The sequence below is a fragment of the Neomonachus schauinslandi genome, chromosome 6, assembly GCF_002201575.2.
Source record: "Neomonachus schauinslandi chromosome 6, ASM220157v2, whole genome shotgun sequence".
NCBI classification, from domain to species: domain Eukaryota; kingdom Metazoa; phylum Chordata; class Mammalia; order Carnivora; family Phocidae; genus Neomonachus; species Neomonachus schauinslandi.
Window position 1 is genome coordinate 52,195,296 of NC_058408.1, and position 27,615 is coordinate 52,222,910.

Consider the following 27,615-nt stretch of genomic DNA (forward strand, 5'->3'; position numbering starts at 1 on the left):
TTGAATGTGTATAGTAGTATAGTAGTACCTCATTGTGCATTTAATTAGTATTTCCCTAATGACTAATGTTGTTTAGCATTTTTTCATGGGCTTATTTGTAATCCAAAATGTCTTCTTTGGTGAAGTATCTGTTCAGATCTTTTGCTTATTTTATTTTTTTCTATTTACTTGAGAGAGAGAATGAGAGAGAGAGAGAGCAGGAGAGGGGGGAAGGTCAGAGGGAGCAGCAGACTCCCCGCTGAGCAGAGAGCCCGATGCAGGACTCGATCCTGGGACTCCAGGATCATGACCTGAGCCGAAGGCAGCCGCCCAACCAACTGAGCCACCCAGGCACCCCCAGATCTTTTGCTTATTTTTAAATGGGGGTTTTTGGGGGGTTTTTTAGTATTGAGTTTTGAGAATTTTTTAATATTCTGGATACAAGTCTTTTATCAGATAACCGTTTTGCAAATATTCTCTCCCAGTGTGTAGCTTTCCATCTAGCCTGTAGATGTAAAGTGGTATCTCATTGTGGTTTTGATTTGCACTCCCCTAGTGCCAAAAGATGTTAAGCACCTTTTCATGTGCTGGCTGGACATCAGTATGTCTTCTCTGGAGAAATGTCTATTTACATTGTGTGGCTCTATTTCTGAACTCTCTATTCTGCACCTTTGATCTATGTGTCTATCCTTTCATCAATGATGTCTTGATTACTACAGCTTGATGGTAAGCCCTGAAATCAGGTAGTATGTGTCTCCCAAATTTGTTCATTTTTAAGTGTTTTGGCTATTCCAGTTACTTTGCTTTCTGTATAAATTTTAGAATCAGCTTTCAAGTTGCTACCAAAAAAATTCCACTAGGATTTTGATTGAAGTTACGTTGATCTCAAAGACTAATATGGGCAGAATGGAAATCTTAACAATACTGAGACTTTCATTCTATAAACATGGTATATTTTTCCATTTATTGAGTTCTTCTTTGATTTCTTTCATTACTGTTTTCTACTTCTTCAACGTATAGATCTAGTAACAGTTTGTTCAATTTCTACCTAAATGCTTCATGTTTTTTTCTAGTGCCTTTATATGACTTTAAATTACTATTTCCAATTTTTCATTGCTAGAATACAGAAATGATTGATTTTTGCATATTTACCTTATATCCTACAACCTTGTAAAATTTAGTTTCCAAGTTAGGTTCTGCCAATAAGTTAACAATGGTAGCAATCGAAAGGTAGAAGAAAAGAAAGGATTGTATTGCCAGTAGTAGCTATACCTGAGAATTACTGATACCTGCCAGGTGCTCTAGGAAATACCAGCACCAATCACATAGTGTCCTGCTACCAGCTCAGATGTCTGGGTAACTCTGCAGAAGCCAAGAACTAACCAAATGACCCTCCCCCACAGGTCCTTCTAAACCCTTGCTGCTCTGAGCATCCTTAGAAGCCCAAGCAACCAGCTGGGCAGCCTTCTTCAGAGGTCCCTGCACCAGCTCCTCAGGAGACCTCCCTGAGGTCCTAGATTCTGTTTACAACACTTCTTCCTTTTTTTTTCTCCACCTCTAGAGGATACTGCTGCTTCTTACTACTTGGGTTATGTCAGTGTCCTCTTTCTGTTGTTGGGCATTCTGACACACCAGGAACCAATTCTGTCTGAAAAGGCTGGCATGGCTTCTGCTTTCTCAACTGGACTCTGACTAACAATCTTCTTGCTCTGACCAGCACCCCTCCCCCACTCCCCACACCTAACTGTCCTACAGAATTCTATTAACTAATGACATTCTCTTTTTGACCAAACTCTACTCAGGCTCACTTGAACTCTCTTCTTAAACAGGCCCTGACTTTTAAGCTTCCATGTTCATCTCTACATTGTCCAACTTTAGCAAGAATCCTACTAAGTCAGTTTAGCCAGGATCCCCCATCCTCAGTATCTGATCACCCTTGATTTCTAATTGAGTTCCTCATCTTCCACCATCCTCAGGCGATGTCCAATCATCCTGATCCACCTTTAGCAAGAATCCTGTTAGGTCAGTTTAGCCAGGAGCCCCTTTACCCTTGATGTTTCCTCTTAGTAATTCTCTATTGGCTATAAATTTGCATTTGCCATATTTGGAGTTGAGCCCAGTCCCTCTCTCCTACTGCAAGACCTCATTTCAGTGATCCCTACACCTACCATGATAGCTCTCCCTCCTTGAATAAAGTCTTCCTTACCACCTTTAACCAGTGTCATGAATAACTTTAACACTAACTCAGGGCCTTAGAAAATGAAAATTCATCTTAAAGGGGGCAATAACAAATCAGTAAAAACATATGAGATAAATTTAGAAAGGTGGACAATGTTTACATGAATCAATTAGCTTCTGGATATAGTACAGGGAAAAATTGTGAAAGGTTTTTGAAATGGGCTAAAGAGACTACTGAACACCTTTTCTATGGAATGTTGCCCCTTCTGGGAATTATCTGAGATGACAGAGGTGTATGTCTCTATTTGTCTTTAACTAGGCAAATTTACAACTCTCAACAGATGTGTAGAAAACTGATAACAATGTGTTAAGTTTTTTGTCCATAGCCATGAAAATAATTCCCGTTCATGACTATGCAAGTGAATTATCAGGAAGAGAATATAAATCTCTAAATTGAATTCTCATTTTGATTGGTTCTAATATCTTACTGGTTCCCATTAATTAATGAGTTAAATAAACTCTCTAAGATGTGTTCATTTCACATTTGTGTGTGTGAGATAAATAAGATTAAATTTTGGGCGCCTGGGTGGCTCAGATGGTTAAGCGTCTGCCTTCAGCTCAGGTCATGGTCCCGGAGTCCTGGGATCGAGTCCCGCATCGGGCTCCCCGCTCTGTGGGAAGTCTGCTTCTCCCTCTGCCTTTCTCTCTCTCTCTCTCATGAATAAATAAATAAAATCTTTAAAAAAAAAAATAAGATTAAATTTTCTTTGTTTAATTAGGGGCGGCAGTAAGCCCTCCCTTACTCTTAGGGCATCTCTTTTAAAAAACAAAAACAAAAACAAAACATAATAGATTCAACACTTTGGTCAGGAAGTTGACAAAACTATTCTCCAGATTTTACAGTGAGAAGTCATGAGCTTTCTGACCCTCAGAACCATAATGTATCTCCTAAATTAAATCAGGAGTGTCTCAGGATGTGTATAGGAAATTATCATAAGAAGCATTCATTTGTCTCTTAAAAAGAAAAAATTTTAATTTTTCTTTCTTCTACTTTACTGTACAAAATGTGTGGAATTCTGCCCAAACTTAGTAGCTTCTCCTGGACCACCAGCATGCATGTATTTTGACATGAATACTCAATAATAAATCGTGGTTTCTATATATGGTATGGCAGAATGATTTGTTGGTAAGATTTTTAAATTTTACTAACAAATTATAGTCATGATTACCTCTTTAAAAAACTTACCTGTAATAGATATAAACAGCATATGCATAATATATACAAAGTACCCCTTTTTTGTAGTTTTAGATAAAATACTCCAAAATATAAAGTAACAGTTTTAGTCAGAAAAAATAAAACAGACTTGAGTTACAGTTTATAATCAGTGGTGAAATGAGCAATTCTACGCAGTACAGCCCCTTGTCATGGTAATAGACTTAGTAGAGAAAGGAAATATGACCCTTTAACGATAGATATTTACATGTTTTAGCAATAAAGCACACAGTTGACTACTGTGAGCAATGTTATGTCTACATGAAACAATAAGGCAAATGTATCTTCCAAAAGTAAGTTAAATAAGACCATATTGGATGGAAGACCCAGCCAAACATAAACAGTGTCCATGAATTATGTTTCAACTTTTGTGTTTTTAAAGTACATTAAAATATTAAGATAAACATATAGATTTTAATTAATAAGAAATTAACATCAACTATGTAAATGTAAAATTTTCAATACAAAAAAATAAATTTTTACCATCTTCCTAGCAATTCTCCCCAAGAATACAGGATCTTCTCAGGACAATCCTTAGACACATCACCTGTTCCACTTGAGAGTTCATTATCACTCTCTGCAGAAGAAACACAAAAGCAAAAATGACAAACATCATACTATATATCTGATATTTATGTATTATAAAGCAAGAAATATCACTATGTGTCTAATAAAACAAACTTCTTCTATTATGCCCATTGCAAAAAACCTTCATTAACATTATCTTTAGTGCCTAAATATATTCTCAAAGCATAAACATTTTATGAAAATTCCTATTCACAGTTTATATATATGAAATTGAAAATAACTATATATAAATAACTTTATCCCAAGAGGATAAAATTTTAAAGCTAATGGTAACACAATTAGAAATCCCTATGTGATATTCTAATCACCAGATTAATATTCTCAAATATTAATATTTTATTAGTGATGCCAACACTGAAATCAAGAATCAGATATATATATCAATATATAACACCAAGAAATATAATACATACACCAAACAACTAGAAATACAAGAAAAATTTTAAGGTTTTAAAGATATATTCATAAGTACAAATATTTTTGACTAAAGGAATAATTAAACCTGGGTGGCTCAGTTGGTTAAGCGACTGCCTTCGGCTCAGGTCATGATCCTGGAGTCCCGGGATCGAGTCCCGCATCGGGCTCCCTGCTCAGTGGGGAGTCTGCTTCTCCCTCTGACCCTCCCCCCTCTCATGTGCTCTCTCTCATTCTCTCTCTCTCTCAAATAAATAAATAAAAAAAAAAAAAAAAGGAATAATTAAACTATTTGGCCTTTTTAAAATTACAACTTTATAAAATATCCCATAATATAAAGTAATAGTTTTAGAAAGAACACAACTGGTTGAGCTACAGTTTATAATCAGTGATGAAAATGAGTAAGTGTAAGCTGTGCAAATCTTTTTTTTCTTTTTTTAAATTATGTTATGTTAGTCACCACATTGTACTTCCTTAGTTTTTGATGTAGTGTTCCATGATTCATTGTTTGCATATAACACCCAGTGCTCCATGCAATACATGCCCTCCTTAATACCCATCACCAGGCTAACCCAACCCCCCACACACCTCCCCTCTAAAACCCTGTTTGTTTCTCAGAGTCCATAGTCTCTCATGGTTCGTCTCCCCCTCTGATTTCCCCCCCTTCATTTTTCCCTTCCTTCTCCTAATGTCCTCCATGCTATTCCTTATGTTCCACAAATAAGTGAAACCATACGGTAATTGACTTTCTCTGCTTGACTTATTTCACTTAGCATAATCTCCTCCAGTCCCAACCATGTTGATGTAAAAGTTGGGTATTCATCCTTTCTGATGGATGAATAATATTCCATTGTATATATGGACCACATCTTCTTTATCCATTCATCTGTTGAAGGGCATCTCGGCTCTTTCCACAGTTTGGCTATTGTGGACATTGCTGCTATGAACATTGGGGTGCATATGGCCCTTCTTTTCACTACATCTGTGTCTTTGGGGTAAATACCCAGTAGTGCAATTGCTGGGTCATAGGGTAGCTCTATTTTTAACTTTTTGAGGAATCTCCACACTGTTTTCCAAAGTGGCCGTACCAACTTGCACCCCCACCAACAGTATAAGAGGGTTCCCCTTTCTCCACACCCTCTCCAACATTTGTTGTTTCCTGCCTTGTCAATTTTTGCCATTCTAACTGGTGTAAGGTGGTATCTCAATGTGGTTTTGATTTGAATTTCCCTGATGGCTGATGATGAATATTTTTTCATGTGTCTGTTAGCCATTTGTATGTCTTCTTCAGAGAAGTGTCTGTTCCAGAGCTGTGTAAATCTTTCAAGTGGTAACAGAGCTGTTAGAGAAAGGAAATGTAATGGGCACAATTTATCTACATTACAACAAGCACTTTGACACAGTACTATATAAGAAAAAGTCTGAAGAAGTATTACCTGAATGATAAAGTAAGCTATATAAAAATCTGTCTGGCTCATAGCAAGGACCAATGTTTTATCAACGTTGTTACAGTACAATAAGTACTGGCATTAAGTGAATCCCACAGGGATCAGTGTTAAGAACAGTTATTACTTAGCATACTACAAAGCCAATGATCCAAGTATAAACCAATTCATATCAGTGGATAGCATCAACACCAAAAAAAAAACCAATACAATAAAGGAAGGTTTATTTGGCCAGCTTAAAAGATTTGATCATATTCACACAAAAAGATTTTATCACATATTTAGTAAAGTATAACGAAAACATATGCACACACATGGACAAATGCTTCAACATGTTTAGGACACTGTTCAAAAAGTAAACATTATTCTGGATACTGGAATGAAGTTCAAGAAGGTAGACACGAACATCACTGCTCTAGAAATACCTCACATAAGCAATTCTGTGAACTTTGCAACAAGTTCTTCATGAAAATAATAGAAATGAGAGATTTTTAAAAAGCTAAAGCAAATGAAGTTATTGCTAAGTATTGGAGGAATACTGTAAACAGAAACAACTGAAGCCTTAAATATTAAAATATTCTAAAAAACTCTCAATGTAAACAACTATCCCTTATAATCCTTGTAATTTTTTCATCTAAACTGAGGTGCTTTTTGAGAATGAAAAAGGACACTATTAAAATTTACACTAGAAAAAAGGTTAAACGTAGACTATCAGGCAAACAGGGACTGCTGATCACTCGTCTTATAAATTGGTACCAAGTATGAGTACTTATAATATAAATTGGATTTCAATTAAGCAGGGTCCAAGATGGTCCCACCTTATACTCTATTTTGCTCCATAGTAAATAATAACACAGCAAGGTTCCAAAGTATTTGATGAAGCTGTATATGCTAAATTGGAGACCAAAATCTAAGGACACAATGAAAAGGAAAAAGAAAAAAAGACAACAAATCTTTAATCTTGGTTTTAATAAAAATCAGAAAGTACTACTGACACAGAGAATCTCCGATTCTTCTTATTCTTTTAGGGAAAGGAGTAAAACAAAACGAAGATGCCATAAGAAAGATTAAGAAATCTGACTACCTATAAATTAAAAGCTTATATGAAGGGACGCCTGGTGGCTCCGTCCGTTAAGCGTCTGCCTTCGACTCGGGTCATGATCCCAGGGTCCTGGGATCGAGTCCTGCATCGGGCTCCTTGCTCAGTAGGGAGCCTACTTTTCCCCCTGCCTGCAGCTCCCCCTGCTTGTACTTTCTCTCTCTCAAAAAAAAAAAATTAAATCTTTTTTTTTTTTAAAGATTTTATTTATTTATTTGCAAGAGAGAGAATGAGAGACAGAGAGCATGAGAGGGAGGAGGGTCAGAGGGAGAAGCAGACCCCCTGCCGAGCAGGGAGCCCGATGCGGGACTCGATCCCGGGACTCCAGGATCATGACCTGAGCCGAAGGCAGTCACTTAACCAACTGAGCCACCCAGGCGCCCCAAAAATAAAATCTTTAAAAAAAAAAACTTATGGGGCGCCTGGGTGGCTCAGTCGTTAAGCGTCTGCCTTCGGCTCAGGTCATGATCCCAGGGTCCTGGGATCGAGCCCCGCATCGGGCTCCCTGCTCCGCGGGAAGCCTGCTTCTCCCTCTCCCATTCCCCCTGCTTGTGTTCCCTCTCTCGCTGTGTCTCTCTCTGTCAAATAAATAAATAAAATCTTTAAAAAAAAAAATAAAAATAAATAAATAAATAAAAAACTTATATGAAGCAAGGTATAGCGTATATGAAAAAAACAAAAAAAAAATTCCCAACATTTGACAAATGGTCTTAATATTCAAATAAACTAAAAAATCCAACAGAAAATTGGGCCAATTAAACCTAGTACAGTTGTATAAAAAAATAACCGGCCAATTAAAGATGTTAAAGAAAGCCTTATCTCAATAATTTTGTCATTCAAATTAAAACAGTGAAACAGAAAAAAACAGAGAGCATTAAGAATAATTATATCTAGTGTTGATGAAAATATGGGGAAACAGGCAAGAAAGCTGATGTTTATAGAACAGTAATCTTTTTAAATGTATTAAGAGTCCAAATTAATACATCATTTGACTCAGCAACTCCACTTCTAAAAATTTATTCTCCAGGAATACCTATGCCAAATAGACAGATGTAAAAGGATTTCGTCGTATCACTGCTTGTAATAGTAACTGAAAACTATCAGGAATTCTTCAGTCGAAATTGCATTAACTAGGAGCACCTGGGTGGCTCGGTTGGTTAAGCGTCTGCCTTCAGCTCATGCTGTGATCCAGAGTCCTGGGATTGAGCCCCGCGTTGGGCTCCCTGCTCAGTAGTAAATCTGCTTCTCTCTCTCCCTACCCCCACTTGTGCTTTCTCTCTCACTCTCATTCTCTCTCTCAAATAAATAAATAAAATCTTCATTAAAAAAAAGAAGTTGCATTAACTAAATTATGGTACATCCATTCCAAAGAATACTATCCAATAGTTTAAGATTGACTAGATCTTTATATGCTATATGAAAACCATCTAAAACACATTATTTTGTGATGAAAAGCAAGAAACAAAGGAGTAATTTTTAAGTATGGTTTTATTTCAGCAAGTAGTATTACTTATATGATTACAAAGACCTTTAAAAACAGCTGTAAGATTATATACCAAACTATTAAGAACAATTATGTTTCAGCACCTAACAGTATCTTCTCACATAGCAGGCATTCAATAAATACTGAGGGAACACATCTTTCACTTTTATGTTTCTTTTCTATAAATATTCTTATCTTTTAAAATAAGTACACATAACTATAATAAGCATGGGGAAAGGACTTTTATCTTTTAAATAATCCCTGTTGCTACAGAAAAAAACAAAAGCCTATTTCATTATTATAAAGCCCTACTAATATGCCATAAAATCATCACTGACAACAACAAGGTACTGTTTCCCGACAATCTCCCAAGTTATTTTCCACCACAAAAAGGAATTAGAACTGTAAACACCTAGATTAGTAGGAGAACCACAAGAGAAGGGGGGGTAACGGGCACACACACTGCAGTAAAAACTAGATCCCTGATTAACAATTAAGGCAGAAACCACATCAAGTCAGGGGCCAGATATCTGGACAAAAAATAGGACTTAGCGGGCGCCTGGGTGGCTCAGTTGGTTAAGCGACTGCCTTCGGCTCAGGTCATGATCCTGGAGTCCCAGGATCGAGTCCCGCATCGGGCTCCCTGCTCGGCAGGGAGTCTGCTTCTCCCTCTGACCCTCCCCCCTCTCATGTGCTCTCTCTCATTCTCTCTTTCTCAAATAAATAAATAAAATCTTTAAAAAAAAAAATAGGACTTAGCCAAAGAAGACAGGAATCCTAGGCTTTTATTGAATGTCTGCCTTTTTTTTTTTAAATCTCTATTCCAAACACTGTTCTTAAATTTTACAGACACTAACTCATTGTATTCCCTAAAAAACCTAATAAGGTAGTCACTACTCATTTGCCCACTTTCAAAGTAAGAAAACTGAGGCACAGAGAGGTTAAGTAACTTGCTCAAGGTTACCCTTCTAATAGGTGATGGAGAGAGAGAATTCAACCTCAGTTTGAATCCAGAGTCAAATGCTACCTCTCTTTAGTTTTTTTTATTTGTTTGTTTACCATTTTTTCATGGGAGACTGTGCTTGGCATTTAGCAGATACCAGTCTGTGCCAAGTGCCAACATCTAGTAAATGTTGGAAGCCAGAGCCAAGAATGGAAAAGGCAGGCACATTTAAAGCAACATGCCCTAGAAACACTGAATTGAGAGCAAGAGATTTAAATGGACAAGTTTCAGGGGTATAATCCCCTTGACACTCAGGAAGAATAAAAATAAACTGATAACCTAGTGACCTCAAAAGTAAGCCAGATCTATCTTCCTTGCTGCATAAACAACTCACCGTGGGTGTTTTAAGTACTTATTGGCCATCCTGCCAGACAAGAAGAAAGGAGGCTAAAGAAACATAAAGTTACTATATTAGATACAATGGAGTCTCTAGGTAGAATGAAAGAAATAAACCTAAAAAAAAATGAAAATGAAAGATACTGGAGGACACCTGCGTGCCTCCGTCAGATAAGCATCTGCCCTTGGCTTGGGTCATGCCCCCAGAGTCCTGGGATAGAGTTCTGCATCAGGCTCCTTGCTCAGTGGGGAACCTGCTTCTCCCCCACCCCCGCCCCTCCCCACTGCTCGTGCGCATGCTCTCTCTCTCTCAAATAAATGAATGAATAAATAGATAGATAAATAAATATTTTTTTAAAAAAGAAAGAAAAGAAAAAGACACTGGAAACCAAAGTGCAGTAAGAAACACAGTGAAGAGGTTAAAAGTTTCCTGAATTGATAACTGGAGGGGAGAAGATGGAAGAAAGAAAAATCCATTACAACTAAAAAAAAAAAAAAAATGTATGCCTTGAAAATTAGTGACCTTTAGTACGTGGGCATCTATGTGCAGACATGGGTAAAGGGAACCAGGTCCAACCAGACATGGGTAAAGGGAACCAGGTCCATAATGGATTCTGGAGGCAAAATGCGTGGTTCTGAAACCCAGTTCCACCACTTACTAGCTGCGATCCTGGTTAAGTTACTCTGTGATTCAGCTGCCTATTTGTAAAATGGGAAAAATAACAAACACTATCTATCTTATACTGTAGTTGTACCAATTAAGCAAGTTATTATGTGCAAAACACATATATTATAGTGCCTGGCAAAAGGCAGGCATGTTAACTATTAAAAGCCATTTTCATTCAACAAATTTGAATTCCTATGATGTACAGTACGGGGGAGAAGCTGGAGTGCAAATTTTGAGCAGGAAGTGGCGACAATAAATGTAGACTTTTCTTTATCCAAGCTCATGAGATATGGGAAGGTAAGAGAGTAATATAGCTAAAAAGAACTGCATAGTCAATTCAGGCATTACACTTCCTTTATCAAGCCCCACTCCCCAGAAAATTGGCCAGTTCTTCCTTTCTGGCTCCTATACAGACTCCTACAATAATATCTATAAGGCTTCCATGAACACATGCCTGTTTTCATTATTTATTCAGGCATTTAATATCTATAACTTTCATGTTTTACATATCTTTTTCCTTTTCTTGAAATCCAAGCTCTGTGAGGGCTAGGAGTATATCTTGTCTTTATATAACAGGATTTAGCACACAGTAACACTCAACTGTGGAATAAATGGAAATATTTATTTGTTACTGCTTTATTTTTAGAATATGTTTATACACTTAAGGTAATTGGAAAAGAAAACACTGGAAAGAGAAAGATGAGGAATCAGGCCAATTCCCTAAAAAGACATGAAACTGCCCCAGTTTGGAGGGAGGGAGTGACCAGAAGGACCTCTCATATTTTGACTGAATATGGGGCTTTGGATATTTTAAGTATGTTAAGAGAGAGAGTTGAGGGAATCCATAGCTAATAGATTTAACTTGTTTACTTTAGAAGAGGTCTCTGAGAGACTGCTTAACTCAGGGAGTATGGTTAGAGACTCCTCCAAAATGCCTAACTTCATTCCTTTCCATGCACAATCTCCTTGTTAATTTCAATTTCCCCACAACTATTGTTCTCCTTGAGAAAGCAGGACCATACACAGGATTCCACAGAGAATCCACAGAGACTCCACAGCAGACTCACACTTATAGGACTACTATTTTCTTTAAACATCAGTGAAATAACAATATTAATCACGTATTATAAAAATTAAATGAGAATGTATGTGCGATACTAAACATGGTGCCGGTCACCCAGTAGTACTCAAGTGTTAGGTATCATTTTTTATTATTTCTATTGTTACTGAATCCTCAGTTTCCTGCCCAGCACTTCAAAGTAACTAAAAAAGCATTCTAGGTTTATTGTTTATTATTCACTGATTTCTAACATGCAGAGAGCAGAAACCAACTGTGCAACACCAAAATAAGATGCAATAAATGTAAATTTTTAGATCAAATAAAATAAATATGTATGACACTTCAAACAAAATAATTTAAGGGCTCTCTTAACTTTGTCCACTCCCTGCTTTGAAACAAATACTGTGTTTCTATTAGCAATGCTTTTCATCCTAGTCATAAAAGGAAAATTTCAGAACTAGCATCAACAGACATCATAAAAGGAAAAAAATATACATATTTCTACATACATACACATGCATACACACAATGCTTTTTTTTTTTCCAAATAAAGTTAAATGACAAAATTAGGGGCAAATTAGCACAAAATCCCATTTTTCTTTTCAACTGAAGGATTACTCATAAAATAAAAAGCTGATGAGTAACCACAGATAAAATGTGACTATTGTGGGTTTTCAAAGATTTTCCCCTTAATTTTCTTTTTTAATAAGTACTGTTTGCTGAAAATAATACAGGTTACTATAAACTCTCTTCTAAACAACTGGGGAGAAAAAAACAAAACCTTACTCATCTGGTAAAACCTATAGGAATACAGGTCTGTATAATGATACGTGTCAAGGTGAAATAGTGTAAAAGTGATTTATTTTTATTACTTAGTAGTAAATAATGTCATTTTGGACAGCCAAAAACTATAGCCACATTTGTATGATCTTGAATATTATATAATCTCTCATTTCTCACGTAAAAGTTAGGATATACTTGTTCTATATATAAGCTGATACACAAATGTAAACCATCAAGGTAAAACAAAAGATCATCCTTAATTTGAAATATGGTAACATTTCCCACTGTCAAAGGCAAGGTGGTATTTATAGACAGAAGATTCAAAGTGGAAGAGACCACAAATTGCATGATTTCTTTCCAACTAAATCATCATCACTGTCACTCTCTCAATCTAATTACAGGTTTCTAATTAATAATCCCTGTAGTTACTAAGCATAAGTGATTAATAAAAATGTATCAGTGTTCGCTGAAATCTGTCAACCATACTCAAAAGAGCAGGGCAGCCAAAAAAACCTTACTTTCTTTCTTTTTCCACTTTGTAACATTGTTTTTTAAGCCTCACAAATTTGTTCAGATAACAAAATGGAAAGAATTTAGTTTACATTTGAGGGGGAAAAAAGAGGCTAAGGCTCTTAACATTAAACAAACTACTTTTTTTTTTTTTTTTTAAGGAGCCCAACACAGGGGCTCATGACCCTGAGATCAAGACCTGAGTGGAGATCAAAAGTCAGATGTTTAACCCAATGAGCCACCAAGGCACCCCTAAACAAACTGCTTTCTTAATCATGAGGCTAGTATATCCTTTTGTGTATTTATGTATGTTTCATTTTACATTTTTCTGGGATATAAATGACTTAGAATTTATTTAGATATTTATTTACATTTTGTATTTTCAGGGTTTTGGAAATGCATTTTAATTCTCTGCTCATTTTTTTTAATTTTTTAAATTGAAATATGATTAACATACAAAAAGCTGTAGATATTTAATGTATACAATTTGATGTGTTTGGAGAGTCTAGTGTAGTTTTATAATAAAAAATTGGGGCAGTGTCTATTTGAATGTATTATCAATGACTTTTTTCAAAATAAACTGACAGGTGGCAAAGAAGGAAATTAGTGTCTGGCAGATTATAAGAAAGAACACATGAAAATAGTTATACTAAAGGATTATTTTAAAACTTATCATTCAAAGAATAACTTTTTAAAAGGCAGCCAATCAGGGCGCCTGAGTGGCTCAGTTGATTAAGCAACTGCCTTCGGCTCAGGTCATGATCCTGGAGTCCTGGGATGGAGTCCCACATAGGGCTCTCTGCTCAGCAGGGAGTCTGCTTCTCCCTCTGACCCTCCTCCCTCTCATGCTCTCTGTCTCTCATTCTCTCTCTCGCAAATAAATAAAAAATCTTAATAAATAAATAAATAAATAAAAGGCAGCCAATCAATTAGAAGAAAAAAACTAAGCAAGCATTGGAGATAATTAGAAACAAAGAGAAGCAAGGGAAGAAAGAACCCATCAGGATACCCAAATTTAACTCATGGGTGGAAAGGGAGCTCACTAACTCCCACCTGGTGGTGCATAACACACTCACAAGTCCTCTAACTGGACAGATGACCCTCTTCAACCAAGAGTGTAACTCTGCAAGGGAACATACTCAAAAGTAAATAAGAAAGGAAGGGGAAATGCCCACAAGACTAGCCAAAGCAGCCACATGAAATCAGGCAGTCAGGGAAGTAACAGTGAAATCAGGTTCATCTCTGCATTTGGATTTTTTTGTACTCCCCTCCTAAGGGAAAGCATTTTAACTGAAGAGATTGCCAAGTATAACACAATGGGAGAAAAAGGCAGAAACTGCCAAAAGAGACTTAGGTTAATTTGATATAGGCTGGCTCTTACACATAAGGACTTTAAAATTCAACAATGACAGTGAACATATAATTGTGAAGGTAACAGAAAATAATGGATTTTTGAGAAAAACTCAAGACTTTAGAGCATAAGTGCCATTTTAGTGGACCTGCTAAGCATTCTCTGCATGGTCCTATGATAACATGTCTCTCTGTAATGTCCTGAATACTTGCCTGCCTTCCTTTCTAAACTAACTTACTTACTTAAAAAAAAGAGACTGTATTCTAGTCATCATGGTATCCTATCAAAGTACTTGGCAACTGGTCAGCACTCATAGATATTTGATGAATAAAATAAGAAACACACTTTTTCAGAACCTATATATATCAACTGCCTATATGACATTTCCATTTGGTATCTAATAAACTTTCAAAAAAACTCTTAGTTTTCTTCACATACCTGTATTTGCCTGGTTCCCCCCTCCCCATTTCCATAAATGACAAAATTATCTATGCAGTTGTTCAAACTGAAATCGACAAGTTATTATTTACCCTCACTGCCTATAGTTGATTACCCAACCCTGTTGACTCTACCTCCAAAACGTATCTCAAATCTACCTACTTTTCTCCCTCACCAAATTACAACCCTCACCCAAGCCCCCAACATTTGGCCAAGATCACTGTAAGGGTCTCCCAATGGTCTCCCTGCTTCCAGCACTACTCTGCTGGACTTCATTCTCCTCGTATACAGCTGCAGAGGGGTTTTGAAACGATGAATCAAATCTTAGTCTCGTCTTCCCAGCTTAAAACCCTTCAAAGCCTTTAAAAATGAATTTCTCACAGTGGTTTTACAAGAACTTACATGATGTCCCCTGGCTATCTGTCCATGTCTGTATTGTACCACCTTTTTGTTTGCCCCCTACCCTTCAGTCATCTGTCCTCCTTTCTATTCTTCAAACACACCAAGCACACTTTCACCTTCACCTTCAAGCCTCTGCACTATTTCCTCTCCTGAAATGCTCTTTACCTACCTTCCAACAGCTGGCTGCTTCTTGTCACTCAGATCGCAGTTTAAATGCCACCTCTTCAGAGAAATTTTTAGCTGAACACCCAATCTAAAGTAGCTACCCAGATCAATCAACCAACTTTTTAAAAAATTTTTTTAAAGATTTTTTTATTCATTTGAGACACGGATACAGAGAGAGAGAGAGAGAAAGCATGAGCAGGGGGAGAGGCAGAGGGAGAAGCAGGCTCCTGGCTGAGCTCAGAGCCCAATATGGGGCTCGATCCCAGGACCCTGGGATCATGACCTGAGCTGAAGACAGACGCTTAACCATCTGAGCCACTCAGGCGCCCCACCAATCAACCAATTTTAAATATCTAAATGGCATTATTAGTTCCTGTTATTTTTCTTGTTTATTCATTATCTGTCACCTCTCCCATAATTAGAAGTATAAGAGATTTAACTATCTTATTATGTCAGAGGTCTTCAAGATCACCCCCAGGTTCATTGATTCTCTAGGAGGACTCAGAGGACTCAGCATATAGTTGTACTCACACTTATGATTTATTACAGTGGAAACAAAGCAAAATCGACAAAGGGAAAGGGCACATTGGGTGAAGTCTAGAGGAGACCAGGTGCAAACCTCCCGAAGTCCTCTCCCAGTGGAGTCCAGAGGACACACTTAAATCTTCCAGCAACAGGTTGTGACAAAACGTGTGAAATGCTGTCTACCTGGAAAGCTCATTAGAGAGGTTTTTATTGGGGCTGATCATGTAAGTACCCTCTGCCTAGCATGTGCCAAAATTCCAGAATCCAGAAGGAAAGTAGGTGTTCAGCATAAATCATATTGTTAGTACAAATAGTGTAGGCACGGTGAGCCACTCTTCTCAGTTAGAGAATGGTGGGAACCCTCTCAAAATCTGTTTCCCAGTACCAGCCAAGGACTGACTTTGCAAATAGCCTTTTCTGAGGATAGCAGTCTGAAGCCTGCTATGTTGAGTCTGTTCTGCACACTTATTCACCCCTATATCATCTATCCGTCCATTAACAGATTTTAAAAACAAAAATATGTTGTTCTTCACTGAGTCTAACATTCCAAAGAGATTTCCATTTATTACACAAATATTTACTTAACACTTGCCACATATTAGGCAATGGGAACTCAAAAAAGAAGTAAAATACCATCTGCCCCTTAGTAACTCACACTCTGGAAGGTGAGAGAAATGAATTTAAAAGACCATACTTATAATATGGTATTTTAAGAATTATTAGAATGGTATGTTCAAAGTACCATTAGAACAAGATTATAGAAAGACTAATGCTGCCTTTGAAGAAAGGGCCTACTTTAGCTGGAAGTGGTCAAGGAAGACTATCTGAAGAGGTAACACCTAAGCCTTGAGCTGAGATCTAAATAATGAGGAAAGGGCGCCTGGGTGGCTCTGTCAGTTAAGCCTCCACCTTCGGCTCAGGACATAATCTCGGGATCCTGGGATGGAGCCTCAGTGGGGAGTCTGCTTGTCCCTCTCCCTCTGCCACTCCCCCTGCTTGTGCTCTCTTGCTCTCGCTCTGTCTCAAATAAACAAAATTTTTCTTTAATAAATAAATAATGAATGAATGAATGAATGAATGAATGATGCGGAAAAGGCAGCAAGCAGAAGTTCTAAAGAAAGTATCTTCCAAACAAGGAACAACATATGCAATAGTATAGAGAAAGGTCAATTTGAAGAGAAGCTCTATAGAATATACTATACACTCAATAACCAGTAGCTATTATTATATCATGTCCTCTTCATGTATTGAGAAACGGATGATTTAAGAGATCAGATATATGAAGCCCATACCGCTAGTAGTTATATTTATATCTACCCTACCCATTTACCAAAAAAAAAAAAAAAAATACTTGAGAAGAAGATAAAAACAGACATAAGTAAAATAAAGCAAACATGAATTAATCAAGTATTGATTCATTCAAATATTTACTAAGCACTCACTACATGGCCAACCTCAAAAATATGAAATAGACATGCTCCCTGACTTTGAGGAACTTATGTTCTAGCAGAAAAAAGGAAATGGATATAGATATATGACAACAGAGCAGAATATATGCTACAACAGTAGTAGGAACAGAAAAGTCAAACATTGGAGTAGGGTAGACAAGATGCCTTACATCAGAACACCATAGCAAAAATAACATACAACAGGTAAATGAAAGGGCGCCTGGGTGGCTCAGTTGGTTAAGCGACTGCCTTCGGCTCAGGTCATGATCCTGGAGTCCCTGGATCGAGTCCCACATTGGGCTCCCTGCTCAGCAGGGAGTCTGCTTCTCCCTCTGACCCTCCCCCCTCTCATGTGCTCTCTCATTCTCTCTCTCTCAAATAAATAATCTTTTAAAACAAAAAACAAAAAACAGATAAATGAAAAACTAAGCTTCAACCTTCTCCAAAGACAAGAATGAAAAAAATGAAGGGTTGGGTGCGTGGGTGGCTCGGTTGGTTAAGTGTCTGACTCTTGATTTCCATTCAGGTCATGACTGCAGAGTCCTGGAATCAAGCCCTGCTATGGGCTCCATGCTCAGCGCAGAGCCTGCTTAACAATGTCTCTCCCTCTCCTGCAGTCCCTCCCTCTCCTGCAGTCCCTCCCCCCGCTTGTGCACTCTCTCTCTCCTTCTCTCCCAAATAAATAAATCTTTTTTTAAAAAAATGAAGGGTTACATGCACAACTCTTACTGATAAAGCTTAAAAAATAATTTCACAAAGAGAGATATCTTTTCCCAACTTGTGTGATCAATCTCCTAAAACTTTTTTTTTTTTTTTTTAAGATTTTGTTTATTTATTTGACAGAGAGAGACAGCAAGAGAGGGAACACAAGAAAGGGGAGTGGGAGAATGAGAAGCAGGCTTCCCGTGGAGCAGGGAGCCCGACGCAGGGCTCAATCCCAGGACCCTGGGTTCATGACCTGAGCTGAAGGCAGACGCCCAACGACTGTGCCACTCAGGCACCCCTAATCTCCTAAATCTTTACACAAAATACCCTGAATAACATAATAAACCATGTCCAAGAAGACACTTTTACCATACCTATAGAAATATCTCTACCAACCTTTGATTAAAGCAGAAAATACAAAATTAGAATGACCTAAAAAGCTCTCCATCACCCAGCCTCTATATTCTCTCTAATCTCATATTGTGTCACTTCCCACCATTATAAATGAATATATTTTACTGCACACATAATGCTGCTTTTCCATCACCCAATGTTTCCCTCTGCCTGGAAGGTCTCCCTTACCAGGCATCCAAATATTTCTAGCTAAATAATGTGCTTTTAATCAAGACAGAGCTCATAGGCACAATTTCCAAGAAGTCTTCCTTGAATTTTCAGGCCAAACTAAGTTTCTTTTAGGCAGCTCATATTATATCCCATTCATATTACTGCATTTACTACATATTACTATCTATTTATGGGTTTTTTTCTTCAACTAGACTAAAAGCTCCTCAAGGATAAGAGTCCTGTCTTATTTTTGTGTCCATAGCACTTAGCAAAGTAGTGGTGTCCACTAAAAGTTTGTTAAAACTTTACAATTTTAATAAAACCTACCAAATAACAAACTTAATTTACAGATGGCCTTCTAGTAATCACACTTGAAAAATCTAAGAGAATAAATCACTAATATTTTCTTTAGAGGGGATATCCTGAATACCAACTGTCTACGTTTTTAGTCTTTTGTGCAAACTCTTCAAATCTGAGATCATTAGTAAATGCCAATGTACCCATAGTCTGCACTGTGAATAAGATTTGCTCTGCATACTTCTTAGGTGAATGGGTGGCAAAATGAAATTGCATTGCAAAAGTCAAAGAGCCTTCATGTATGCCCACTGAGACCGAGGGCCCCTGAATGTCAGCATAGGTGTCTTCTATAACCAATGGTTCACAACTCTCTACCAGTTATATAACATTTGCATATGTAGCCCATTCTCATAAATGACATTTCTCAATGGACACAGTAAATTCTCAACTGAGGACACACATCTCTGGAGTAGCAAGGTACTCCCATATATTAAGAATTACTGTTCTGCTTATATTATTTCAGTTGAAAACATCACATAGGATCTTATATATTAATCTTATTATGCATATATTTATAACTTATAATACTTTTCTTTCCTTTAAAAAAAATTGTGATAAAGGGGTGCCTGGGTGGCTCAGTTGGTTAAGTGTCTGCCTTCAGCTCAGGTCATGATCCCAGGGTCCTGGGATCTAGTCGCGCATCGGGCTCCCTGCTCAGCGGGAAGTCTGCTTCTCCCTCTACCCTCCCCCCCTGCTCCAGATCTCTCTCATGCTCTCTCTCTCTCTCAAATAAATAAAATATTGGAAAATAAATAAATTAAAATAAATAAAATAAATGTGATAAAGGCCAACATACAAAATGTGACATGTGAAGGTCAGATACTCCATACTCCATTAAGTCAAACTACAATTCATACTTCTGCTCCCCTGCCCTATAATCTAGTGAAAGGAATGGGAATCTGTTGCATCACTCTATGATTAAGATGTATTATTCTACTTATGCAAAATATCATCCTCTTTTCAAGACAAGTAATGAGAATAAAACTCAAGATTTCTTAGAGAGTTTTAATCCCTTAACTGGGTAACATGACCATTACAAATACTCAACAAAAATCTCACTTTGGGAATGATCATAGGTGCATAGCCTTCAAGAATGTAATATTAGTTTCAGAAGAATTTAGTGATTCATCACTTACATACAACATCCAGTGCTCAGCACAAGTGCCCTCCTTAATACTCATCCCCAATTTAATCCATTCCCCCCCCCACCTCCCCTCCAGCAACCCTGAGTTTGTTCTCTATAGTTAAGAATCTGTTTTATGGTTTTCCTCTCTTTTTTTTTCCCCCATATATGTTCATCTGCTTTGTTTCTTAAGTTTCTCATATGAGTGAAATCATATGGTATTTGTCTTTCTCTGACTGGCTTATTTCACTTAGCATAATACAGTTTTCCACAATGGCTGCACCAGTTTGCATTCCCACCAACAGTGCAAGAGAGTTCCTTTCTCCCTACATCCTCACTGACACTTGTTTTTTGTTGTTGATTTTAGCCATTCTGGTTCAGGTGTGAGGTGCTATATCATTGTAGTTTTGATTTGTATTTCCCTGATGATGAGTGATATGGAGATCTTTTCAAGTGTCTGTTAGCCTTCGGTATGACTTCTTTGGAAAACTGTCTTCTGCCCATTTCTTAACTGGATTATTTGTTTTTTGGATATTGAGTTTGAGAAGTTCTTTACAGATTTTGGATACTAACCCTTTATCAGATATGTCATTTGCAATATCTTCTCCCATTCCGTTGGTTGCCTTTTAGTTTTGTTGATTGTTTCCTTCAGTGTGCAGTTTTATCTTGATGTAGTCCCAACAGTTCATTTTTGTTTTTGTTTCCCTTGCCTCCAGAGATTTGTCTAGTAAGAAGTTGTTCTGGCCAATGTCAAAGAGGTGAGTGCCTATTTTCTCCCCTAGGATTTTGATGGTTTCCAGTCTCACATTTGGGTCTTTCATCCATTTTGAATTTATTTTGTGTATGGTATAAGAAAGTGGTCCAGTTTTCCCAACACCATTTGTTGAAGAGACTTTTTCCCATTGGATGTTCTTTCCTGCTTTGTTGAAGATTAGTTGATCATATAGTTGTGGGTCCAGTTCTGGGTTCTCTCTTCTGTTCCACTGATCTATAGGTCTGTTTTGTGCCAGTACCATACTGTATTGATGACTACAGCTTTGTAATATAGCTTGAAATCTGGAATTGTGATGCCTCCAGTTTTGTTTTTCTTTTTCAGGATTACTTTGGCTATTCAGGGTCTTTCATGGTTCCATATAAATTTTAGATTGTTCTAGATCTGTGAAAAATGCTGGTGGTATTTTATTAGGGATTGCATTAAATGTGTAGATTGCTTTGGGTAGTATAGACATTTTAACAATGTTTGTTCTTCCAATCCATGAGCATGGATTGTTTTTCCATTTCTTTGTGTCCTCTTCAATTACTTTCATAAGTGTTCTATAGTTTTCAGAGTACAGATCTTTTATCTCTTTGGTTAGGTTTATTCCTAGGTATCCTACTGTTTTTGGTGCAACTGCAAATGGGATCAATTCCTTAATTTCTTTTTCTGCTGCTTCATTACTGGTGTACAGAACTGCAACAGAATTCTGGTTTTGTATCCTAGGACTCTACTGAATTCACGCATCAGTTCTAGCAGTTTTTTGCTGGAGTCTTTTGGGTTTTCTACATAAAGTATAATGTCATCCTCAAAGAGTGAAAGTTTGATTTCATCCTTGCCAATCTGGATGCCTTTTATTTCTTTTTGTTGTCTGGTTGCTGAGGCTAGGACTTCTAGTACTATCTTGAACAACAATGGTGAGAGTGGACATCCCTGTCTTGTTTCTGACCATAGAGGGAAAGCTCTCAGTTTTTCGCCCTTGAGGATGATGTTAGCTGTGGGTCTTTAGAATATGGCCTTCATGATGTTGAGGTATGTTCCCTCTATCCCTGCTTTGTTGAGGGTTTTTAACAAGAATGAATGCTGCATTTTGTCAAATGCTTTTTCTGCCACTATTGAGAGGATCACATGGTTCTTATCCTTTCTTTTATTAATGTGGTGTGTCACACTGACTGATTTGTGGATTTTGAACCACGCTTGTAGCCCAGGAATAAATCCAACTTGATCATGGTGAATGATTCTTTTAATGTACTCTTGAATGCGATTTGCCAATATTTTGTTGAGAATTTTTGCATCCATGTTCATCAGGCATATTGGCCTTGTAATTCTCTTTTTTAGTGGGGTCTTTGTCTGGTTTGGGAATCAGGGTAATGTTAGCCTCACAGGATGAGTTTGGAAGTTTTTCTTCCTTTTATCTATTTATTTGAAAGAGAGAGAGCATGAGCCTGAGCTTGGGGGCGGGGGGGGGGGCGGGCAGGAGAGGGATAAACAGAGTTCCTGCTAAGCAGAGAGCCTGTTGTGGGGCTCAATCCTAGGGCCCTGGGATCATGACCTGAGCCAAAGGCAGACGCTTAACCAACTGAGCCACCCAGGTGCCCTTCCTTCTCTATTCTTTGGAACAGTTTGAGGAGAATAGGTATTAACTCAGTGTTTGGTAGAATTCCCCTGGAAAGCCATCTGGCCCTGGACTTTTGTTTGTTGGGGGATTTTTTATTATTGATTCAATTTCTTTGCTGATTATGGGTCTGTTCAAATTTCCTTTGCTTCCTGTTTCAGTTTTGGTAGTTTATATGTTTCTAGGAATTTATCCATTTCTTCCAGATTGCCCAATTTGTTGGCATATAATTTTTCATAATATTCTAATTGTATTTCTGTGGTGTTGGTTGTGATCTCTCTTCTCTCATTCGCGATTTTATTTGGGTCCTTTCTCTTTTCTTCTTGATAAGTTTGGCTAGGGATTTATTAATTGTATTAATTCCTTCAAAGAACTAGCTCCTGGTTTTCATTGATCTGTTCTATTGTTTTTTTTAGGTTTTATATCATTTATTTCTACTCTAATCTTTATTATTTCCTTCCTTCAGTTGGCTTTAGGCTTCGTTTGTTGTTCTTTTTCTAGCTCCTCTAGGTGTAAGTCAGGTTGCATATTTGAGATATTTTTTGCTTCTTGAAATAGGCCAGCCCTGTATGGTTATATACTTCCTTCTTATGACCACTTTTGCAGCATCCCAAAGGTTTTGGACCATTGTGTTTTCATTATCATTTGTTTCCATGTATTTCTTTTTTTTTATTTCTCCTTTCACTTCCCAGGTTGACCTATTCATCCTTTAGTAGGATCTTCTTTACTCTCCATGTACTTGTGGTCTTTCTAAATTTTTTCTTGTGGTTAACTTCAAGTCTCATAGCATTGTGGTCAGAAAATATGCATGGTATGATCTTAATCTTTTTGTACTTGTTGAGGCCTGATTTGTGACCCAGTATGTGATCTATTCTGGAGAATGCCCCATGTGCACTCGAAAAGAATGTGTATTCTGGTATTATAGGATGAAATGTTCTGAAGACATCTGTTAAGTCCATTTGGTCCAGTGTGTCATTCAAAGCCATTGTTTCCTTGTTGATTTTCTGCTTGGATGATCTGTCCATTGATGTAAGTGTAGTATTAAACTCCCCTACTATTATTACATTATTATCAATGAGTTCCTTTATGTTGTTTTATATATTTGGGTGCTCCCAAATTGGGGGCATAAATATTTATAATTGTTAGATCTTCTTGTTGGATAGACCCCTTTATTATGATATAATACCCTTCTTCATCTCGTTACAGTCTTTGGTTTAAAATCTAGTTTGTCTGATATAAGTATTGCTACTCTGGCTTTCTTTTGACATCCATTAGCACAATAAATGGTTCTCCATCCCCTCACTTTCAATATGCAGGTGTCTTTAGGTCTAAAAAGTCTCTTTTAGGCAGCATATAGATGGGTCTTGGTTTTTTAACCATTCTAACACCTTATGTCTTTTGATTGGAGCATTTAGTCTACTTACATTCAGAGTAATTATTGATAGATATGAGTTTAGTGCCATTTTATTACTTGTTTTGTAATTGTTTCTGGAGATTTTCTCTCTTTCCAGTCTTTGTCACTTTTCATCTTTCTTTCCCACTCAGAGTCCCCTTTACTATTTTTGCAGGGCTGACTTAGTGGCCATGAACTCCTTTAGTTTTTGTCTGAAAAACTCTTTATCTGTCTACTCTGAATGACAGCTCTGCTGGATAGAGTATTCTTGGCTGCATATTGTTCCCATTCAGCATGTGAAATATATCATGCCACTCCCTTCTGGCCTGCCAAGTTTCTGTGGAAAGATCTGCTGCTAACCTTATTTGTCTTTCCTTGTAAGTTGGGAACTTCTTTGTCTTGCTGCTTTTAGGATATTTTTCTTTTTCTCGATATTTTGCTAATTTAACTACAATATGTCTTGGTGTTGGCCTGCTTTTGTTGATTTTAAAATAAGTTCTCTGTGCCTCCTAGATCTGGATGTCTGTTTCCCTGCCTAGATTAGGGAAATTTTCAGCTATAATTTCCTCAAATAAACCTTCTGCCCCCTTTTCTCTCTCATCTTCTTCTTCTGGGACTGCTATGATATGAATGTTATTATGCTTTATGGAGTTACTAAGTTCCTTAAGTCTATATTCATGATCTAATATTTTTCTTTCCCTCTTCTTTTTAAGCTTCATTATTTTCCATAATTTTATTTTCTGTATCACTTATTCATTCCTCTGCTTCTTCTGTCCCTGTGGTCATTACATCCAGTCAGTTTCAAATCTCAGTTAATGCATTTCTCATTTTGGCCAGACTAGTTTTTAGGTCTCTCATCTCTGTGGTAAGGGACTCCCTAGTGTCTATGTCTATGCTCTTCTCAAGCCCAGCTAGTATCCTTATGATTGTTGCTTTAAATTCTGCATCAGACATATTACTTATATCCATTTTGATTAGATCCCTGGGTGTAACCTTTTCTTGTTCTTTCTTTTGGGATGAATTCCTCCATCTTGGCATTCTGAATAGAGCTCTGCCTTCTTCTGTGTGTTAGGAAAGCCGGTTATGTCTCCTGCTCCTGAAAGTAATGGCCTTATAAAGGAGAGTGGAGTCCAGGGGCCTGGTGCTTCAGAAGTATCTCTGATGTATACTATGTGCACTCTGCTGCTGTGTTGTGGCTTCTCTTTCCCTCGGGTCAGTCCTCTGAACAGTTTCTCCTTGCCTGAAGTGGGGAGTGTTTGGACCTTGGCCAGAATGTGGCAAGTTTTAACTACGGGTGCTCTAGTCTGCTTGTTAAAGAGACCTTATGCTATTTCCACTGGAGCTGAAGCTTTGCAGAACTCTATGGTCAGTAGATGTGGTGGGAGAAGGGGTTTTGTGCTCATCTTCTGGGGGAGGGGTCCACTGCCCTGGTTCTCAGGCACACTGCCCAGGAAAAGCAGCACCTGCAGAGTGGGGAGGAGGGGGGCTTGGTATAAGCGGTTAAGGCTGCCAGTGTTGGCACTGTGCTGCTTACTGAAGTATTTTATGCTGGAGGCAGGGGAGAGAAATGGTGCCAGCCCCCTCCCTCATCTCCAGAGAGGGGATTTTGCACCAACTGCTGTCTAGGAAGCCTTCTCAGAAGAGTGAACAATCTCCACTTGTGTGTCCCAGGTGTCCCTCAGATCCCTGCCTTCACCCCGTGTCTGGGGCCATGTGCCCCCTGCCCCCACCAGCAGCGTGGTACACCTGTGTTCTTTCCCAGGCAGGCCGGCTTAGTTTCAAAAGTCCAAACTTTAGGGACCCAGCATGGGACAGACCCATCCTGGTCCTCTGGGGGAGGGTCTCGCCATGCTGGGACTAATGCAGATTTGTCCCAGAAGGGCAGTTGCACCAAAGCACAGGATCATGGAGTTTGGAGCAAAGGGCAGCCAAGAGACAGTGTCCAGGTTAGCTGCCTTCAGCAGCTGTCTCTGCAACTATGCTGAGGGGCAGGGAAGGTAATGGCATCCACCAGCTCTTTTGTCCCTGGACAGGCAATGCCACCTCTCCCAGATGCACCCCAAGAAGGGAGAACCATCTCTCCCAGCGTGTCCCAGGATCACACCATCTGCTCCCAGGCTCTCTGCCTTCCTTTTTCAAAGGAGCATTTCAGCTCCCTGAGGGCTCCATACCAGCCATGCCGTGGACTTCTAAAACTCCAGTCTTTGAGCCCCACTGTTGTAAAAACTCAGAAAAATCAGCCCCTTTCATTTTCCCAGTCAATGGCTTTGGGGAAGTGTTTTCCTTGTGGGATCCCCTGTGTGCTCCTCTCTTTCTCTGGCCTCTCTCCACGACTCGGACTCCCTCCCCTCCACAACACCCGTGATCCGTTTCTCCCCCAAATCACATCTCCACACCTCCTACCTTCCACCATATGGCCTTGTCTCTCCCTCTAGTGTGCAGTTTATTCTGTCAGTCCCCAGATCGATTTTTTGGGTATTCAGAGTGATTTGATATTTATCTAGCTGTGTTCAAGGGACAAGGCAAGCCTAGGTTCCTCCTACTACTCTGCATCTTAGCTCCTCTATCTTGCATTTATTTTACACATACCTCTTTCTACCTCTAGACTGCAAATTCCTTGAAGATAGGTACTGGTGCTAAGCATTTAGTACAGTGCCTTGTACATAATAGGCTTTAAATATAATTGAATTAGGATGGATAAAAGAAAGGGGGGGGTAAGTGGGATAAGCAAAGCTGGGGAATGGTAGAGGCAAGTAAGTGAAAATCAGCACTAGAGAGTCATAAAGGTTATGGGGAGAGAGGTGATTACAAAAGCCAGGTAATTCTGAAGAGACTGGTAAAATCTAAAACCTTTATTTCTCTGATGTAAAATTTATTTGTTGTTTTGGTACAAAGAGAAAGGCAAATTAAAGCTCTAATTATCTAAAGCCAAATTTCGGGGTTTTTTTTAAAAACAAACTTTCTGTATTTTTAAAATACCCCTCAAGGGGCAGCTGGGTGGCTCAGTTAGTTAAGCACCCAACTCTTGATTTTGGCTCAGGTTAAGATCTCAGGGTCATGAGACTGAGCCCCAAGTCGGGCTCCCTGCTGGGCGTGGAACCTACTTAAGATTCTCTCTCTCTCTCCCCCTCGCCCTTTGCCCCTCCCCCCGCTTGTGCTCTCTCTTTCAAAAAATAAAAAAATAAAAACAAAATACCTTTCAAAATATTTTAATGTGCCCAAATGGGTACCACTTAGAATTTTTATTAACTAATTTGCCTGTCTCTATTTATAGTATCATGAAAATAGTAACAGTACAATATTGTGTAGCCTTTCTATTGACATACATTTTACAAATATTTACTCCAGCCCCAAAATTAAAGCCAGTATGATATTTTCAGCACTAAGTTTTCAGAAAGCTCAGCCTTATTCCTGTAGTTATAAGAGATCTGAGTCATTCAGCTCCCAATGCCATATTCAAATCATTAGAACACCACATCCCCCTAGTATGACAAGAACCATAATTTCTCCAACAGAAAAATTAAGCCCTCTCCTTACTGATACTAACTGCTGCTACAGGAATGGCATATGAATTACTTCTATTATCTTTCTGCAAATAGTTAATAAGCTCTCAGTCTTGCTTCAGCTAAAGGAGTTAATTGTTCACACAATGCAATTATAAAGTATCAGGAGCCTAGATTCTGGTCCTGACACTGTCACTTTGTCTCAAGGGCTCAGTTTCCAGAACTACAAATGAGATAGTTCAGTATAATTAAGTTCAAATAACATTTATTGAGTACATTCTCTGAGCAAATATATAATGCCTAATTTGTTGCCAGTCTCCCAAATTTAAATAGTTTAATGATTTGAGGTTATTTAATTTTTCCTGCTTGTAATAGACTGAATAAAGAGGACCCAATAGTTAGCACCTTTCTCCTCAGGTCTTTTCCTCAGACACCTACCTCCCCAAGCCCTGCC

The 27,615-nt window shown here is 38.1% G+C and overlaps 1 protein-coding gene across 2 annotated transcripts in view; it reads right to left on the reverse strand.

Annotated features, from left to right (window-relative positions):
* RABGAP1L (RAB GTPase activating protein 1 like) overlaps window positions 1-27,615 on the reverse strand; it is a 776,559-nt gene that overhangs the window by 551,953 nt on the left and 196,991 nt on the right. For both annotated transcript variants that reach the window (XM_021682815.1, XM_044915941.1), the window contains one exon: window positions 3,914-4,007. In XM_021682815.1, the coding sequence (XP_021538490.1) occupies window positions 3,914-4,007 (94 nt within the window). The remainder of the gene's footprint in view (window positions 1-3,913; window positions 4,008-27,615) is intronic.